The 18,191-nt window shown below is 55.3% G+C and overlaps 1 protein-coding gene and 1 long non-coding RNA gene across 2 annotated transcripts in view; one reads left to right on the forward strand and one right to left on the reverse strand.

The window, feature by feature from the left end:
• The window catches only part of LOC309842583, a 113,014-nt gene extending 104,429 nt beyond the window's left edge, over window positions 1–8,585 (reverse strand). Inside the window, exon 1 of the long non-coding RNA XR_014299683.1 lies at window positions 8,419–8,585. This is a non-coding gene — a long non-coding RNA (uncharacterized lncRNA). The remainder of the gene's footprint in view (window positions 1–8,418) is intronic.
• Window positions 8,586–8,776: 191 nt separating this feature from the next.
• On the forward strand, window positions 8,777–17,532 carry ZC3H12A (zinc finger CCCH-type containing 12A). The gene is made up of 6 exons (XM_082687703.1): window positions 8,777–8,925; window positions 9,758–10,210; window positions 14,570–14,709; window positions 14,972–15,206; window positions 15,767–15,873; window positions 16,012–17,532. Exons 2-6 carry the CDS (start codon window positions 9,837–9,839, stop codon window positions 16,884–16,886), a joined length of 1,731 nt encoding a protein of 576 aa, XP_082543829.1. The 5' UTR covers window positions 8,777–8,925; window positions 9,758–9,836; the 3' UTR covers window positions 16,887–17,532.
• Window positions 17,533–18,191: the final 659 nt, after the last annotated feature.

Below are 18,191 nucleotides of genomic sequence, written 5' to 3' on the forward strand. Positions count from 1 at the left end.
GGGATTATCACAAAGGTTTATTAGGAAGTGAGCAAAGCAAGGTGCGAGGGCCTTGTTTGAATAGAAATAAGGAGAAGCCTAGCAGATTGCACAGTATATATGTAAATATTCCCTTGTAGATGCACAGATTCTGTCTAGAAAGACACACAAGAAACTGCTAACTTGGGTTGTTCTCGGTGAACAGAACCCCTTTAAGAACCAAGGAGAGGAGGCTTTGTTTCTACTAGAAACACACCTGTACCTTTTGAACTTTTGACGTTGTTTATGTATCACCTGCTCAAAAAAAAAAAATCTTATGTGAACGTCAAAATGGCTCTAGGACTTCAAAAACGCACACTAAAAAGAGAAAATATAGCCATTTTGGCTTTTCATCTTTTGGAAATAACAGCTATTCATCCCTGAAATGGGTTATTTGAGGAGATCCTATCTCCTCTCTTATCTCTTCTTTTAGAATCAAAGCACAAAATTTGTTTTTAAAATAACTAAATAAATCACAGAAATGAAGCGCAGAATGCTAGAATTCCGAACTCACATGTAGTGAGAGCAAAGTCTATCTATTTTTTTAAATTCACAGCATGTACATTTCAATCTATTATGATAATTTCAGCATACATTCAGTCCTCAAACCAAGCCTGACAAAATGTTTAATTCATTTGTCTATAAATCGTACTCTTCCTCATAAAATTAATTTAAATTCTGCTAAACAGTGGGCCTTACTTACTAAATAGGAAAGGGTCAAAAGTCACCTGTAAAAGTAAGGAATCTTAATGGATAGAAACTTCTTACAATCTCTGGGATCAGACTGATGTAAAATAAAATAAATTTTCTTCAAATATTTTCTTTACCTTGCAAAAAAAAAGTTGGAATTTTTTTTTTAAAGTGTTTGCAAGGTTATTTATGGCTGTGAAACCAGTCTGAGTGTTCAAACATGTTGAGAAATGAAACCTAGGCTCACTGTGTATGGTTGTACAAGCTGTGAACTATAGGACTCCAGAGGGTGCCATTCAGATCATAATCCAAATTGGGCAGTGCACCACCTATGCAGCTGTGCCTCTATCCATCCCATGACTACCATCCCATGAAAATGTTGGGGAGCCGTGGAAGAATTTTGGGGAGGGAGGTGTCAGAGCTGGAGCCACATGGGCTATGAAGCCAGACTCTCAAGCACACACAGCTTCCTACCTCTCTAAATTGACCTCCCTTTTGGAGTCTCTGGTTTAAGTTTTCTCTGAGCCTCATAACTTGGTTTTCCTAAGGCTGAGGGGTGTGGGGCAGGACCATCTGCTGGGCCTACAATCACTTCCTTCGACTGTACAACTCAAAGCCCTCTGTATTCACTTGGCCAGAAGAAGGGACCCCACCATGCCCCTAAATCTTTACTCCTACCCTCATAGAGGCAGAGGTGGTAAGCACAAGGGACCAGGTAGAGGTGGCTGAACTTTAAGTGACATTCAGGACATGTGGACTCCAGGATCAGCTCTGCCACCACCTTTCTGTGTGATGTTAGCAAATCTTTTAAGCCTCTCTGGGCCTCTGCCTCCTTGTTCTTCAATATGAAGAGGATTACTGCCATTCTTATCTCTGCCTTGTGGGAAAACAGACAAGGGGGGGGGGGGACAGGTAGGGATGATTTCACAGGAAATGCATACAAACTCAAGCATTCCAATCATTATCATGAAACATCAAGAATTAGTGAACTGAGAGCCAGAGGGCCTACTAAGCAGCTATAAAATCTCAAACAAGTCTTGTGACTTCTCTGGGCCTTACCATGTGCCAAACAGCAGATGGTGAACCAGATCAGCAGTTTGCTAGCCTTTTCACCACTAAGAGTCAGTTCTATTATTTCCAAACATCCCCACAGAGCTCCTATTTTGTAAGATTTTATCCCCAATGCTGTGTTTAGGTAATTATTACATACTTAATAAGTATTAAGTCGTTGTTGAGACCAATATAAAAGATATTTTCCATTGTGAGTGATAGAAGTTAAGGCTTAGAGCTAGGAATAGCTTCAGGCAAGGCTTGATCTGGCAGCTGTTACCAAGGATCTATGTTCTTTCAGTCTCTTGGCTCTGCCTCCTGTGATGGTCACAGGGTGGCTTCCAGGAGCTCCTGGCACTGCTTGCTTTACTCATTTGTGATTCGCAAAAATCAGAGAGCTTGCTTCACAATTAGCTCAAAGAAAAAACCTACAATTGAGACTTGTTAACCCTGATTGGCCTGATTTGGGTCATGTGCATTTTCCTGACCAATTACTAGAGCCTGGAGGCTGAGCTACTCTGACTTGCAATGGGGTCATTTCTGGCCAGATCACAGGGCTGGGAAATTCCCAGTACTGTCAGGAGGGGGAATGGGGCAAGGACACTGTGGAGACCACCAGCAAGCTTCCTGCCCTGTGTTTACCCGCCAGTGATATCTCAAACAGCCCATTACCCCTTCTCACCTGCATGTGAGCTACGCACTGATGACCTCTGGGATCTTGTGAGCTGGCAGAGATGACAACCCAGTCTGTGGGCGGGCACGTGAACCACGTGAGCTGACATCAGCACGGCTAGCAGCAGGCTCCTGACTCTGGGGTTAGATTTGGCCTAGATGCAGCTTCATCCATATCCAGCTTCCAGTTCTCCACTCCCATCTGAACCTTCACAGGTGGCTCAGTTGGAGAGGCCTAGGACTGCCATTTTCAGAAGGGACATGTCTGAGCTGCACTTGGCAAAGAGGGTACAATGCAGGAGCCTATGCCAAACACAGCTGGCATCCCTCGAGCTCACTCACACATTAACTCAACATGCATCTACTGACATGGTTGCATGCCAGATCCCATCCTGGGGAGCCATAGTCAGGCGGGGAGCCGGGTCGGGGGGTCCCAGACCATCGCAGTTAAGGGTGGGAACATAGTATAGGAGACAGTGGGCATCCAGGGTAGAAGGCATGACTGGCTAGCCCAGCACACTCTGCAGCAAGGCCACCTTGGCCTAGCCCTTACTCTCCAGGCCCTAGGGAAGCCCAGGGGCCCATCTGGCAGCCCCCAGGATATCACCAAGGTTGTGCTCCCCTGTATGTAGATGAGGGAGCATTCAACCCAAAACTGGGGACCTGACCCCTGTGCACACCCTTAAGGCTTTACAGAATTCTCTTGGGCCCCTTCAGTGCAGTAGCTCTGGGGCAAGAGCCGGAGGACTGACCCTTCTGCCCCACCCCCGCTTCAGCCTCCTTGTCTTCCTGGATCTCCAAAACCAGGTGGGGCTCACCCAGCAAGGGGGGACACAGTGGGGCCAAAGGGCAAACCGCGGCTGCACCCACCCCCTTTAACGGACACTTGAGATACGACCATTCCTTCGGGTTAGGCACTGCCCTGATCTAGTCCCTGAGTGAGTCACCAAGCCTTCCGAGCACTTGCGTGGGTCTGAACCTCAGGGCTGCCGCCAATGGGGCCACGGAGGCCAGCAATGGAGAAAGCCCGGCCAGTCCCGTTCTCAGTTGTGCCTGAATTAACTTGCTGTGTGGTCGGGGGCAAGTCCCTTTCCCCGTCCATCTCCCCATCTATAAAACAAAGACTCCAGGCTAGTGAAGTCTCTCCGGGGCTTTCCAGCTCTAACCATGCAGAATGTGAGCAGAATTCAAGGTTCAGAAGAGAGGGAGCAGGGGTACATGGGTAGAGGGAGATGGGGAGAAGGTGGGATCTAGGGAGGGGAGGCAGGAGGGCCATCTGGCCAGGGCCTCAGAGACAAAAAGGCCCCAAGTGTAGACTTGGGACACTGTCTCCAAATGGAAATACACTCGGTCACAGCGTACACACACACCCATGGAAATGAACAAAGACATCGGCCCCCTTGCCAAAACACACCACCTCTAAGGCCCAGGATGTTTTATATACATACATAGATTTTTTTTTTTACATCAACTTTTTTACTTTTGGAGTTGACGTTGGATTTATAGAAGAGCTGGAAAGATATACAGAGTTCCCATACACCCCTCACCCCATTTCAGTTTCTCTGATGTTGTCATCTGACATCTCACATCACAGTGGCCCATTTGTGAACACTACAACCACACAACATTGCTACATCTTTGTTGCTGAAGTCCAATCTTTTGTGGACTTAAGCAGCTTTTCCGTCAACCCTCGCTCTGATTCAGGAACCAACCCAGGGAACCACACTGCTTCCACCTGGCTTTTTTACAGGCGTCCTCTAGGCTGTGACTGTTTCTGTCTTTCCATACTTTTCGTTTTTGGTGGTGGGGGCGGGGGAGATTTATGTATTTATTTGGAGAGAAGGAGGAGAGAATCTGGAGCAGGCTCTTCATTGAGCGCAGAGCCCGACACAGGGCTTGAGCTCACGATCCTGGGATCATGACCTGAACCAAAATCAAGAATGGCACGTTTCCCAGACTAAACCAGCCATGTGCCCCTCTGTGCTCTTTAGTCTTAAGGAGCCCCTGTCAAGTGTTTTGTAAAATGTCCTTAAGTTGGTGTTCGTCTTGAGGCTTTCTCTGGGGTCATGGGTTTGGGGAAGAAGAATCACAGAAGGGACGTGCCCTTCTCATCACATGATATCAGGCTCGCACAACAGCCCCTCTGCTCACTCCCAGCGAAGTAACCTTGAGCACTTGGTCAAGGTAGTGACTGCCAGGCTTCTCCACCCTAAGGTTACTGTTTTCCCATTTCCTGCTCTATTGTCAGAAGTCTAATGCGAAGGGGGGGCGGGGTGGAAGGGGCGGGGCTCATGAACTCCAGATCCCGGAAGGGAGCATCTACATAGATTACTTGGAAGTCTCCAGTAAGGAAGATTTATTTCTTCTTTCCGGGTTAGCTATCTATGCAATAAGTTATTTCTACCAGCATGGACTCACGGATATACATTTTATACTTTGGGTTATAATCTAATACTCTGTTATTTCTTTTATTGCTCTAATGGTTGCTGCTGTGGCCACTGGAGCAACGTAGCTCCTGGGTCCTTGGGACACACACCACCATCCTTTTGCGTTTTGAGCGCTTTCCAATTCTGGTGTCTCCTGGGGCTCCCAACTCACCTTTTCCTTGACCCTGCCCTACAGTCAGCCATTACTCCAAGGAAATGACATATTTTTAAGACCAATCCCCCAATTACTATCTTGTCAGGAGTCCACTGCATTTGAATACATAATGAAAAAAGTTATTTTGTTCAATGACCGTTTCAAACCTACCTCAATTTTTTGGTTTGTTTGGTTTCTTTTTGTAGCTCTACTGTGATGTCTTTTTAAAATATACTAGGAGACGGGGCGCCTGCCTGGCTCAGTCAGAGGAGCACGTGACTCGATCTCGGGGTTGTGAATTTGAGCCCCAGGTAGAGATTACGTAGGTTAAAAAAAAAAAAATTAAATAACTTAAAATATACTAGGAACGTTAAGACATGGGAGGGACCTGCTCTTCTCTCCAATTCTAGAAGTCCTTGATGAATTTAACCTCTGTGGCTACTCTGCTAAGGCTTGGGGTGCAGCCTGACCACCCTTCCTACAGATGTGATCTAGCTTCGGGCTCCTCCCCATTCTGAGCAGCCCAGTGGAGCTATCAAAGGCCAAGGTGATTCCTGCAACCTTTCTCTCTCCAGACCCCCATCCCTCACCAAGTGGGTGACCAGTCCTGGACCTCTGTGGACTTCACCCAGGTTGGCCAGGTGGCGAGAAAGCAGGCAAGCTCCAGGAAGGAAGCTGGCGAGCCCAGCCTCCAAAGACAGACAAGCGTGGGCTGGGCACCATTCCATCCAGAGTGCTCCTGGGAATTAGGGCCAACGTTTGCAAAATCCAGCTGTAAGTGGAGCAGGGGTTTCCCAGAGCAGCCCTGGATTCTGCAGAAGAGTCAGCTTCTCAGGAAAGAGCTGCCTTCAACAGCCGGAAGAGAGTGAGACTTCAGTTCACTTGGGGAGGGGACAGAGCTGCGTGACTCATCACCCGGTCTTGCCGGCTACAACTGGCACAGCAATGGACCTCCCAGAGGAGGTCCCAGGCAGGCAATCACAATCCGGCACGTAGGGACACGGGCCGGGTGCCGTGGGAGGACTAGGGAGGAAGCAGAGTGGCGTTTGAAGAGTCTCGCGGGCCTCTCAGAGGAGGTGACATCATCAAAAAGATGAATGGAATTGGTCAGGTGGCAGTCCGAGGGAAGGAGGGGAGGGTACTCCCCGCCAAGGAAGAAGCAGATGCAAAGCACTGGCCCAGTGCCTGCAGCCTGGTGAGCAGTCCTGAAATGTGAGGCGTTATCACTGCGGCTGACTTACCATCATCACAGTGATTAACCTGGGCTTGTTTCTTAATATTTTCCTTATCTTAAAGTTAGTTCCTGTGATGAATAAATGCCTAATGGCACTGAGCTTTTCCTTACTATAAAAGAATGGCGCTGAAAATCAGGGGTTCGGTATCCGCAGCGCTCAGCCTGAGTAGCTGAGACCAATGGGGGTTGGGGGGGGCATGGAAAGGGGCCTTGTTCTGCCTCTCTCCTTGGCTGGCGGCCCTCCCCTGGGGGGCATAGGAGGGAACATTCTGGGGTCTTTAAAGTTGAGAGGCAACAAGGCAGGGACCTGGATAGACAGGGTCAGGCAAGTCCCAAGGAAGAGCTTCCCGGCCTGGCTAGAAATGAAGGCTCCCTCCTCCCTGGGTCTTCTGCGGCCTCTTAAAACAGGAAGGTACTAGAGGTGGGTACCTCAGAAGGAGCTCTGCGAATCCCAACTCTACGGCCCGGGCAAATGACTTCACCTTTCTGAAACTCTGAGTTTTTGTTGCTTCAACTCTACAAGCGCACTAAGATATGTACGAGAATTTTCAAAGCACATGCCTGGTAACAGCTACCTATGTAAATAAGTAACAAATCCCAAAAAGCACAACCGATAACAGAATGGACAAATAACTAGTGGTATAGTCCTAAAATGGAATATTATTCAATCATAAAATAAATAACTTATAGGGACACTGACAACAGAAATATATTAAAAAAAAAAAACATTTCTTTTTTATGTCGGGGGAGCCTGGCAGGCTCAGTCGGTGGAATGTGCAGCTCTTGATCTTGGGGTTGTGGGTTCAAGCCCCACATTGGATGCAGAGACTAGTTAAAAATAAATCTTAAAAAAAATAAATAAAACCAACAACAATTCTGCATGAAAATAGGGAGTCACATAATTATAGAATGCTTCCCTCTGCACACAAAAAAAGCAAAACTAAACTAAACAATCTGATGTTCAGGGATTTATACCAAAGTGATAAAACCAAGAGAAAATCAAGGAAATGACTAGCACAATTAAAACAAAATTCAGGAAAACGGTCCTTCAAGGAGGAAGGGCGGAAGCTGCAGTAGAGGCATGTGGAGGGTCTCAAAGCTACTGGTATGGGTCTAGTTTTTCAGCTAGCTAGTGGACATATAGATATTTTATTGTTACTACTATTATCCATTAAGCCGAATCTGTATAGCATATACAGTGTCTTTTACCATAAAACTTTATGGCTGTCACACTAATACTTACCTTATAGGATGCATGCCTACGATAAGGCAGAGAAAATTAAAGTATTGGTACACAGTCAGCTCTCAGTTTTGAGGGCTTTGGCTGCCTCAGTTTCCCCATTTTCAAAGAGAGCGGGTGATACTGCTGAGGCTTCATCCTCTAGCTTGAGGGTTCTGTGTTCCCCTTTTATTTATTTATTTATTTATTTATTTTTTTAAGATTTTATTTATTTATTTGACAGAGAGAGAGATCACAAGTAGGCATAGAGGCAGGCAGAGAGAGAGGGGGAAGCAGGCTCCTCACTGAGCAGAGAGCCCGATGACCCTGGGATCATGACCTGAGCTGAAGGCAGAGGCTTTAACCCAGTGAGCCACCCAGGCGCCCCTGTTCCCCTTTTAAACACATACACACACACACCCTTGAGGGCAGGTGTCAGGCCCGATCTTCTCACCAAAAAGTCTCCCCTCTGCCCCAGGTCACTGGTGGTTTCAAAAATGGCAAAGGTGGCTCCTGGAGCCCTGGCATGGAAGCCCCGGGTCCTCCTTCCAGTCCTTTCCAGACAGGGCAATTAAGCCTTTTCTGAATTTCTCAAGGGTAAAATGGGCCTAGCAATCTGTCTTCCTCACCTAAGGCCACGGGTAAACAGCGAAAAGTGCTGTGCTGCAGTGGGAGGCCATGACTGCCTGACCTGGGACCTAGGAGCATCCTCAGGGCGGGAGGCGGGGTGGGGTGCATCCGTGAGCTGAGCAAGAGAATACCGTGTGAACACTCCTGGTGATTGGAGTAAGCGGACCTCTTTGCCAAGTTTTTCGCCTCGGCCACTGTGTACTTCTGGCTGTACTTTCCTATCCTGCTAAGTGTCCTCACCACGTCCCTGTTCCAGTCACGGTGTACCTGTTCAGTGCTCCTGGATCGATGTGAAAGGTGCCCGTGTTTGCAACTAAGGACCTACCTCCAGCGGTGGGTGGATCGACCTCTGGGTACCTGATTCATTCAGCGCGACCGTGACTGTACCGGGCTCAGTCGGGGCGTACTTGTCAGGCGCTCCTGGGTCTGAATGTGCGCTGCCGACCCGGTCCCCGCGTGGCCGTGTGCACCTGGCCCGGCCCGCGCCTCCCTGACGCCGGCGGGGAGATGCGCCGCGACCGGGCACACGGAGGCGCTGCCTCCGCGGCTGCCCGCGCGTCCCTGCCCACCCCCCAGTTTTGGCCCGGTCAGCGGCCGCGCTCTGGCCGCGGGGGCGGGGCCGGGGGTGGGACGGGGCGGGGCGGGGGCGGAGCAGGAAGGGGCGGTGGCCGCTCCGCCCCCTACCGCCCGGGCTGGCTACCGCCTCCCCTGCCCGGCTTCCGCGTCACGGTGCGGAACGCCACCTGCGCGCTCGGTATAAAGGCGCCGCCGGCCTCTCCCCCAGGACTCGGCCCGATGGAGACGCCGCGGGCCGAGGCAGGCGCTCGGCGGGGTGAGGCGCGCGGCGGGGCGGGGGCACGGGCTCCGGGGAAGGGCGGGCGGCGCGGGGAGGGCTCCGGCTAAGACCGGCCGGAGGGGAGGGACGTGGGGCGGGTTCCCTCCGATCTCGCCGGTCCCCATGAACCCCGCCAACTTAGTTTAAGTTGGGGGAGTCTGAGGGAGAGGCAAGGTTCAGAGGGGAGCCGAGAGAGCTCGGGGCCGGGACAGCCTCCGCGTCACCCGCGCCCCGCGGCCAGCCAGAGTTTCCCAGCAACTTTTCTCGCGGGTGGGTCTTCCCGGAAACTTCTCCCTTCTCGGCCCGCGAGTCCGGCCGCGGGCCCTGCGCCTCCTGGGCCTGGCCACGGAGCGCGGGGCGAGCGGAGGCGACGGCCTCAGCGGGGAAGCCCCCGGCACCCCCTCCCCCCTCCCCGAGCGCACTTCCAACCTCGGGTTTCCATCCGAGAGCCCCGCCCAGCAGCTGTGGGGGCGCGGCGACGTCCTGCGAGGCCTTCCAGGACTGCTGGGTCCCCTGGGTTACCGTGGGGCTGGGGGCGGGGTAGGAGGTGGAGCCAAACTGCCTAAGTTCAAGTCTTTGCGCCACCAGCTAACAGCTGGGTGACCTTAAGTTCTTGAAGTCTGTGGCTCAGTTTCAACCTTTATATAGTGAGAATGATGCCTCCTAGCCAGGACAGCTTTTGAGAGGGTAGGAGAGGTGACACACGCAGATGGCTTTGCCTGGTGCCACCAGTCAGTGTAGCCTGAACCTGTTGGGTGGGTAGGGGCTGGAGAGGGGTGGGAGAGAGTGCCACTCCCATCCATCTCTAATTCTTACGGTTGTCCTATAGGAGCTGTGGCAGGTGCCTTCCACCCGTGTGAACTGTGAGTGGCAGGTGGAGAGAGGTCCACTCAGAAAGCCAGCCCACCATGAGTCTGTGGGAACTGGGTTCCCCCAGGCCAGCTCAGAAGCTCAGCGCGGAGGAGACATCGGCTGTGGAGCTGCAGATGAAGGTTGATTTCTTCCGGAAGCTTGGCTACTCATCTGCTGAGATCCACAGTGTCCTGCAGAAACTGGGGGTGCAGGCCGACACCAACACAGTGCTGGGCGAGCTGGTCAAACATGGGTCAGCAGCCGAGCGGGAGCGCCAGGCCTCCCCAGACCCCTGCACTCAGCCCCCACTGGTCCCCCGGGGTGGGGGCACCCCCAAGGCTCCCACCCTGGAACCCTCGGCACCAGAGGAGAGCAAGGAGGGCAGTGACCTGAGACCTGTGGTCATCGATGGGAGCAACGTGGCCATGAGGTACATGTCACTTCCGGGGCCAAGGCCAGGGCCTATGGTGGGGTGTGATGGCCTTATGTCTCTGCATCTCTGGTAGAGGGGCCTTCAGGAAAGCGTTTGAACTGTTCTCACAAACGGAACGAGAGGAAGGGAAAGCTCTTTACTGAGGCTCTCCCTTAATACTTAGGCTTCTTGGAAGTGGGTTTGTTAGGAATGCTTTAGGGATGAGGACAGGGGCTCAAATATGTGCCCATGGGCACACACCACTGGTAAGTGGTAGAGCTGGGATTTGAACTCCGGTTCCCCTGTCTCTGATGTTCACCCTGGGCTTTTCATCTCTCCCTAAAGACCAACACTCAGTCTTAATTCCTCTCCTGAGACACGAAGCAGTATGGTGTAAGGGATTATAGTTCTCCCGTTAGGAGTCGGTCACTTAATGTCTTGGAGCTTTCTCTCCTTGTCAGTAAGACCCAGCTAACCCCTACTGAGGTGACATTGTGAGGAGAGGAGGCACCGAGCCTGCAGACACCCAAGCTCAGCAAGCAGTAGCTGATACCACTGTTACTTCGGGATCTGGGGCCTCTGAGGCCTTGTGCCAGACCTGGACTCCTGTGGAAGTAGGCCCAGGTACTGGGACCTTTGTCGCTGTGACCAAGAGTGACCCCCAGGATCTGGCTTACATGGGGGTGGGGGATGGTCAGCTGTGACTTGGGTCACCTCTGCTACAGCCAGGTTTCCCTGTGCTAGACTGGGCCTAGTCCCCCGAGCCCCCCTCCAGGGCCAGAGCCAGGACTCCACCCCAGCAGTCCTCCCCTCTTCGCCAAGACTCTTACAGGGAATGGGGTCAGGTGAACCCCAGCCGGGGCTGAGCCTGGGGAGCCCAGACCTCCCTTCAGTCCAGGCCCCGCCCTCTAGGTAGGGGCTGGGTGGGTCGTCGACCGCGAAAAGTTCCGGTGGGCGTGGTCAGGGAGCCCCTCCTCCATGCCTCGGCCCGCCCCGCCCTTGGTCGGGGGCCTGGAGAAGGCTCCTTCCCCGGCTGCCCTGAGGGGTCTCCCTGGGAGGGGTGGGGGGCTGCTTAAGGCTTCAATGCCCTTGGCTCCGCCCACTCCCAACCCAGCTGGGTCAAGTCAGCAGTCAGGCCAGTCCCGGCCCAGCTAAGCCGTTGTGCAGGGGGACCTGTTCTGCCAACTTGGGATCAATCTTCCTGCCTCTGAAATGGGCTGAGCCTCCGTGGGAGGTTGGATAAAGCTGGCTCCCGCATGGTAGCGGCAGCCGGTCACAACCTGTGCTTTGAGAGGGATCCCCTCTCTGGCTCCAGCAGCTTGTGGCTGGCCCAGGAGCCTCGCGGGTCTGTGACTTATTCCTCTGGAGCCTTGGGCAGGCTGCGCTGGCCATCTCCCGCCACACACACCCCCCGCCCCCGGGACAGCCATGTGCTCTGTGTGTTTGTATCCTGGCGGGAGGAGGAGGGGCCTGGGCTGGAGGAGGGGGCTGGCCGGAGGAGCCAGCCGGGAGAGGCACAGCCTCGGGGGGGTTTCTGAGCTGGGGCTGTAGCAGGAGGGGAATTCCAGCCTCAGACTTCCTGTCTCAGCTGCCGCTGGGTTCCTGCCCTGCTGCCCCCTCCCCCCCCCAAGGGCAGGCAGGCCAGCCCCCAGCGTATGCAAATCGTGGGGAAAATCACCTCTGTTTCCTTCTAAGGGAATTTTTCTCCTCTAGCTGGGCCCAGCCCAGGCAGATCTCTTCACCTGGCTAGCCTGGCCTGGCCCTGCCCTCTGTCCTTGGGTGGGAGCAGCCAAGCCGGAGTGCCCTACGTCCTCCCACAACTTAGCCAGTGTCTAGTTAGCTGGACTGGGGGTGCCTGAGCTTCTAGGCAAACAGGACTGCGGTGGGGAGGGAGGATGTTTGGTTTTCCTGTGCCAGCAGAGCTTCCTTCACTGCAGCAAGATGGACTAAAGTTAGATCTAGCGAGGCACTTCTGGCCTGGCCTGACCTGCGGAACTGCCTCGGGTTCAGCTCCTTCCAAGGGCAGGACTCTGACTACCTGCGTGCGAAGTATTTTAGGGGCTAGGACAGCTGAAAGCAGACTTGTCCCCAGCACAGGTTTTTCATGCCCAGAGGCAGTAACTCTCCTGGATTAAATCCCTGAGTTTACAGATGCTGGCTAGGATGGGGCATGAGCACGCACTCATGTGTGTACAGACGTGGGGACGGTGGGTGTGTGTGCACCGGCTGCTCTCCTGAGTCAGGGAGCCAAGCCGGGGATGATCACATTCCCATGGTCCTGTGGAGGCAGCAGAGGCTCAGGGAGTGGCGGGGTGGAATGTGACAGGAGAAGCACTGGGCATTTGAAGAGAAACCAGGGATCTGAGCTATCCTGGAAGGTCCTGGAAGGCTTCTCAGAGGCAGTGCCGTTTCTTGTGGGTCATGAGAAAGAGCTGGAGTTGGCCAGATGCATCCTTGTCTCCTGTTCCCAGCCTGTTCCTACCTCCTAACACTTTGTTCGGGCTCACATTGGGGAGCTTTTCTTTCCACTGCACAAACTTCCAGTCTTGCTGTTAGGACTAGGAAGGCAAGCCAGGAGCCCCAGATGTGGGTTCAAGCTCTGCCCCTTCCCGCTAGCCGGGGAGCCTTAGATGAGTTCTGGATCCCCAGTTGCCTTCACTGTGGCCGTGTAAGGATGACGAAAGCAGGTGTGGGACCCATTTGGCCTCCAGAAGGAGCTTGGTGCCCACTCAGCCCCATCTGCCCCCCTCCCCCAGCCAGGGTTGGTGCTTTGTGCCTGAGAATGAGCACAGGCTCTAGGCTGCGTCCCTGTTCCACAGTCTCTGCTACGAGTTGTACTCCGTGGATTAGTTTTCTCATGGGAATGGAGGGGAGAGGGGCCTTTAATGATAGGACCCTTCTCAGAAGCCTGCTGATGATTCCCTGCTAAGCTCTTAGATCAGGGCTGGGCTCCCTGCTCTCAGTAAATGTTAACTTTCATTATAAACAGGCTGGTGGACAGGGGGGAGGCCCCACCACCTGGTGGGCATGAGCACTGCCTTCAGCTAGACTTTGCCTCCCCTACAATTTATGGAGACCTTCAGACTGGGAGCCCCAGACAGCCTCCATGCCCCCAGCTACCCTGCTCCCATCTCTCCCTTCTCTTGGGACTCCAGCTGCCAGCCTCCCCCCACCCCAGCCACCCACAGGATGTGGTTGCCCATGGACTTGCCTCTTTTGTGTAACGTTTATTCTGTTTTATTTGCCAAATATGAGTATCTTAGGGGAGGGGGCTGTTGGGGAGGAGCTGTAGCTGGCCTCACCCAGGGCCCCCAGCCTGGGCATGGAGGCATTCTACAACAGCCACTGGTTCCCCGGGAGCTCCCACCCCTCAACCCTCCCAGGAAGCCAGCTGGAACCTCCCTTTGCTGGACTGTCTCTGGCCTCAAGCAAACATGAAAGTGAAGCCACTGACACGGCCCTGCAGACTGCCAGGCCCATTTTTCAGCTAGGGAAACTGAGCCAGAGCAAGCCAGCAGCCAATCCAGGCTTGCTTCTGGATCCAGCCACCTTTGGAGGGGGTGACCTTGTCAGACCACAGCAGCGGGATGGCCCACCTCCCATCTCCTGACAGAGAGTCCCCTGATGGCTTCCAGATGGCCTTTCTGCCTCTGCTCCTGCCCTGCCAGGAGGGGCTAGGAGAGCACAGAGCAGTCTAGGCATTTGGGGGAATTGGTAGTCTTGGGAGGAAAGGCTCTTTCACTTTCAGACTGAAAGGCTTCTGCGTGCCTCTCCCACTGGGTCAGCGGCTGCCCTATGTGGGACAGTGGATCGTGCCTCCTTCCCCTTCGGCCTCCTCAGTCCCAGCCCTGGGGCCTTTGTGGGACTGAACTTTAATCCAGGTTTAATCCGGAGCAATCTGGTTTCTCTCCAGTTAGCCGGGGCTTGTCCCAGCCAACCCCCACCCACAGCACCACCCAGCGGGGTGAGGGAGGACTGGTGATTCAGTGTGCCTGTGTACGTCCGTGTCCCCGTGGTCCCAGCACCCCCGGGTGGGGCAGGAACCAGAAGGCTCCTGGAGCCTTTCCCCCACCCCCAGGTGTGTTGCAAGCAGCCTGACCCTCCCCACACATGGGGAGCGGGTGCCACCAGATTCCTGGGCGGCTCCTCACTGTCGGGAGATGGAACAGCAGGGAAAGTCCCTGGTCAGGCCATCCCGGACACTGTGGGAACCAGCAGGGAATGCAGGCCTTAGGCCAGAGGGCAGTGGGCTGAGCCTGGCCTCCCTGCCACCCAGGCCAGGCCAGGGGCTGGGGAGCAAGGCCTTCGTGCTTGGGGCTACGGGAGAGTGGGCCAGCCACCCTCGCAGGCTGACCCTGCCCCTCTTCTCCTTCCCAGTCACGGGAACAAGGAAGTGTTCTCCTGCCGGGGCATCCTCCTGGCAGTGAACTGGTTTCTGGAGCGGGGCCACACAGACATCACAGTATTTGTGCCATCCTGGAGGAAGGAGCAGCCTCGGCCCGATGTGCCCATCACAGGTGGGTAGCACCTCTGAGGGGGCGTGAGGGGCAGGGGATATCCTGCCCCCTCCAACCCCACTCAGCGGGGCTTCTCCCCACGAGAGACCCTTTGGGTGTGACAGCCGCTTTTAGGCCTCAAGCAGGGACCAGCATTGCTTTTCCCAGCTTCCTCTGCGCTCAGCAACTCCTGCTGGATACCTGGGGTTCAGAGCCTCTGTGCCTGGCCAGCAGGAGCTCCAGGGCCTCGGCAGCCCTGACCTCTGTTGGCGCTGTCTTACAGACCAGCACATCCTGCGGGAGCTGGAGAAGAAGAAGATCCTGGTGTTCACCCCGTCTCGGCGCGTGGGTGGCAAGCGCGTGGTATGCTATGATGACCGCTTCATTGTGAAGCTAGCTTTCGAGTCTGACGGGGTGGTGGTCTCCAACGACACGTACCGGGACCTCCAGAGCGAGCGGCAGGAATGGAAGCGCTTCATTGAGGAGCGGCTACTCATGTATTCCTTCGTCAACGACAGGTACGGTCCTGGTCCTTGGGGATCAGGGTCAAGTATGGTCTGGGGTCCCAGGGTGGGGAGGGGAAGCCAGATGTGTCCTTGGGCATTGGGGGTGGCTAGGAGGAGCTCTGCTGGGGCCACGGCCTTGCATCCAGGCAGCTTTGGGAGTGAGAGGGACCTGGCACCAGGTAGGAAGTTCAGGCTGGGGATGGGGGCACAGGGTGGAGGGGGTTAATGTGGAGGGTTGGGTAGAAGCAGCAGTTATGGTTTATAGTTAGTGGTTCCTGGCACTCAGCCCCTGATCAGCAGCCAGTGGATGGATGCAGCCTTTGATTAGGATTTTCAGGTTGCTGGTCTCCCATGGCCTTGGAGAACTGCTCTAATGGCCTCTCCAGCTGGGGCTTCCTCCCCTCCCTTGGGGTAGTCCCACCTGGGGCCGAGGGATGTCCTGCAAGGATGCTCACCAATTTTAGGAGCTGCACTCCCTCTTGTTCTTCCTTGTGAGGCTCTCTGTCCAGCCCCCCTCCCTGCCCCCACTCAGCCCCGGGAAGTTCCCTTCATGCCTCCCACCTCCTCTGCAGGTTCATGCCGCCTGATGACCCTCTGGGCCGTCACGGGCCAAGCCTGGACAACTTCCTTCGTAAGAAGCCACTCACAGCAGAGCACAGGAAGCAGCCTTGTCCCTACGGTAAGAGACACGGGCCCAGAGCTCTTCCTCTCAGAGACTACCCAACCCCAAGTTTCCCATGCCACTCCCTTTCCTCTCCTGGCCCTGGTCCTGGAGCCTCCCGCCCCCCAGCTCAGAGCTGTCCTCACTGTCTTGCAGGGAGAAAATGCACCTACGGGATCAAGTGCCGATTCTTCCACCCGGAGCGTCCGAGCCGCCCACAGCGCTCTGTGGCTGACGAGCTCCGCGCCAACGCCCTCCTCCCACCCGCTAGGGCCCCGGGCAAGGACAAAAGTGGCCAGCGGGCTTCACCCTCATCCCAGCCCAGCTCTGTGCCCACAGATCATGAGCAGTGTAGCCTGGATGGGAAGAAGCTAGGAGCCCAGGCATCCCCAGGGCCGCACCGAGAGGGTCTGACCCAGCCCTTCGCCCCAGCGGGCAGGATCCTGCCCCCTAGTGGGGGCAGTGGCAGCAGCTTTGGGCCCACAGACCTATTCTCCCAGACACCAGATTCTCTCCCATACACCTCCCAAGAGTGTCTGGACTCGGGCATTGGCTCCCTGGAGAGCCAGATGTCAGAACTGTGGGGGGTTCGTGGAGGAGGCCCCGGTGAGCCCGGCCCTCCTCGGGGCTCTTACGCCGGCTACAGCCCCTACGGGGCCGAGCTCTCAACCCCTCGGGCCTTCTCTGCCTTTGGAGGGGCCGTGGGTGCCGGCCACTTCAGTGTCCCTGCCGACTACGCCCCCCCGCCGGCTGCTTTCCCAGCTCGAGAGTACTGGTCTGAGCCCTACCAGCTGCCCCCACCCACCCCAGTCCTGCAGGACCAGCAGGTGCCAGGCCCGGGTGCTGACAGGGGCCCGTGGGGCGGGACCAGCAGCCTGGCCAAGGAGCGAGCCAGCGTGTACACCAAGCTGTGCGGGGTCTTCCCCCCACACCTGGTAGAGGCTGTGATGGGGCGCTTCCCGCAGCTCCTGGACCCCCAGCGGCTGGCTGCCGAGATCCTTTCCTACCAGCCCCACCACCCCAGCAAGTGAGCCAGCTGTGCTGCGCCAGCCGCCCCCAAGGCTGGACTGTGGGAGGAGTGAAATAGGGAAGGGAACCTGCAAACCAAAGATACTGTAGGATTGGTTCTGGCCCACCCGGCGCCTGCAGCCAGCTGCCGTGTGGGGCAGGAGCGATCACCCTGTTGATGCACATTGTATCTGTAGTTTAAGGAGACGCTGCCGTAAAGGCATCAGTCTGTGGCTGAAGCCCAAACCCTCCTTTCTCTCAGAGGGCGGGGAGGGAGGCGGTGGGGAGCAGAGGCCTGGGCTGGGGGCCCTGTGCACGGCCCACCACCTCCGACCCGTCCCTGGGATGCCGGCCTCAGCTGGCTAGTTAGGCACCATGTGCCTGCCCTCCAAGGGCCTCTCCTGTACGCCAATGAGGCCTCATCCGTGCTCTCGCGGGGCACCAGGCTTCATGTTAGTAAGCAAGATGCTTCTTAATAACCCACCTTCTGTCCCACTCTGTTCGCCTGTCTCCTTGCCCCCACCCTCTCTCCGCTCCTCTGTACTCCCAAGTCATCTCTCCCTTCCGCAAGAGTGGGAACGCATATATGTATGTGTACAAGTATAACGTTAAATTTGTAAGTCCCTGCCTCCCTGAACATGTCAATAAAGTACAATGTGAGCCCCTTTAGGAGATGATGGTCTGGGTTGTGCTTGGGGGTTGAGCGGGCTTTGCGCAGTGGAAAGTCAGCAGGCGTGCACTCAAGGTGCTTGGTCCCTTGGGAGCAGGGCCTTCCTAACAGGCCAAGGGCCAGGCCCTGGGGTGGGGGGCACCCACAGGCAGGGGTGGGAGAGGGCTGGGGAATTGATGTCCGTCCTGAGGCAGTGGGGTGGCAGGGGGTGGGGGTTGGGATTCAGCTGTTCCCCTTTTCTGCCCTGTGACCAGAGCTGAGGACAGAAAACCATCTGGCTGAGAAGAGGGCTTTCGGGATGGTTTGAGGAGAGAGGGTGGTGGGGGAGCCCTTAGGTGCCCGGCTCCGGCCCCACCCTCCCAGACACTACAGAGTCCTAGACGCAGAGCTGCCGAGTGAAGCAGGGTGTGTGGAAGCATCGTGGAGAGGCGACGTCGGGGTAGCCTCCATGTGGGAGGGTAGGGGTTCTGCTCCCAAACTCAGGAACTGGCTCTGTCACCAGATTCACCGGGGGCAAGTGACTGCCCCTCCGTGGGCCTCAGTTTCCTCATCTACGAAATGGAGATATTAATGGTAGCTACCTCACAGGATTGTACAGAGGACGTGAGAGCATGTGTTTGGCCACATGACCCAGGGCCTGGCACATAGTAAGTGCTCA

The sequence above is a fragment of the Mustela nivalis genome (assembly GCF_964662115.1).
Source record: "Mustela nivalis genome assembly, chromosome: 10".
NCBI lineage: Eukaryota > Metazoa > Chordata > Mammalia > Carnivora > Mustelidae > Mustela > Mustela nivalis.

Excerpts from the sequence above, each read along its gene's own strand:
- ZC3H12A (XM_082687703.1), top strand. The coding sequence starts at position 9,837 with ATGAGTCTGTGGGAACTGGGTTCCCCCAGGCCAGCTCAGAAGCTCAGC. Across the intron at positions 10,211-14,569 it reads GGGAGCAACGTGGCCATGAG|TCACGGGAACAAGGAAGTGT; the intron begins GTACATGTCACT and ends TCTCCTTCCCAG. Across the intron at positions 15,874-16,011 it reads GAAGCAGCCTTGTCCCTACG|GGAGAAAATGCACCTACGGG; the intron begins GTAAGAGACACG and ends ACTGTCTTGCAG.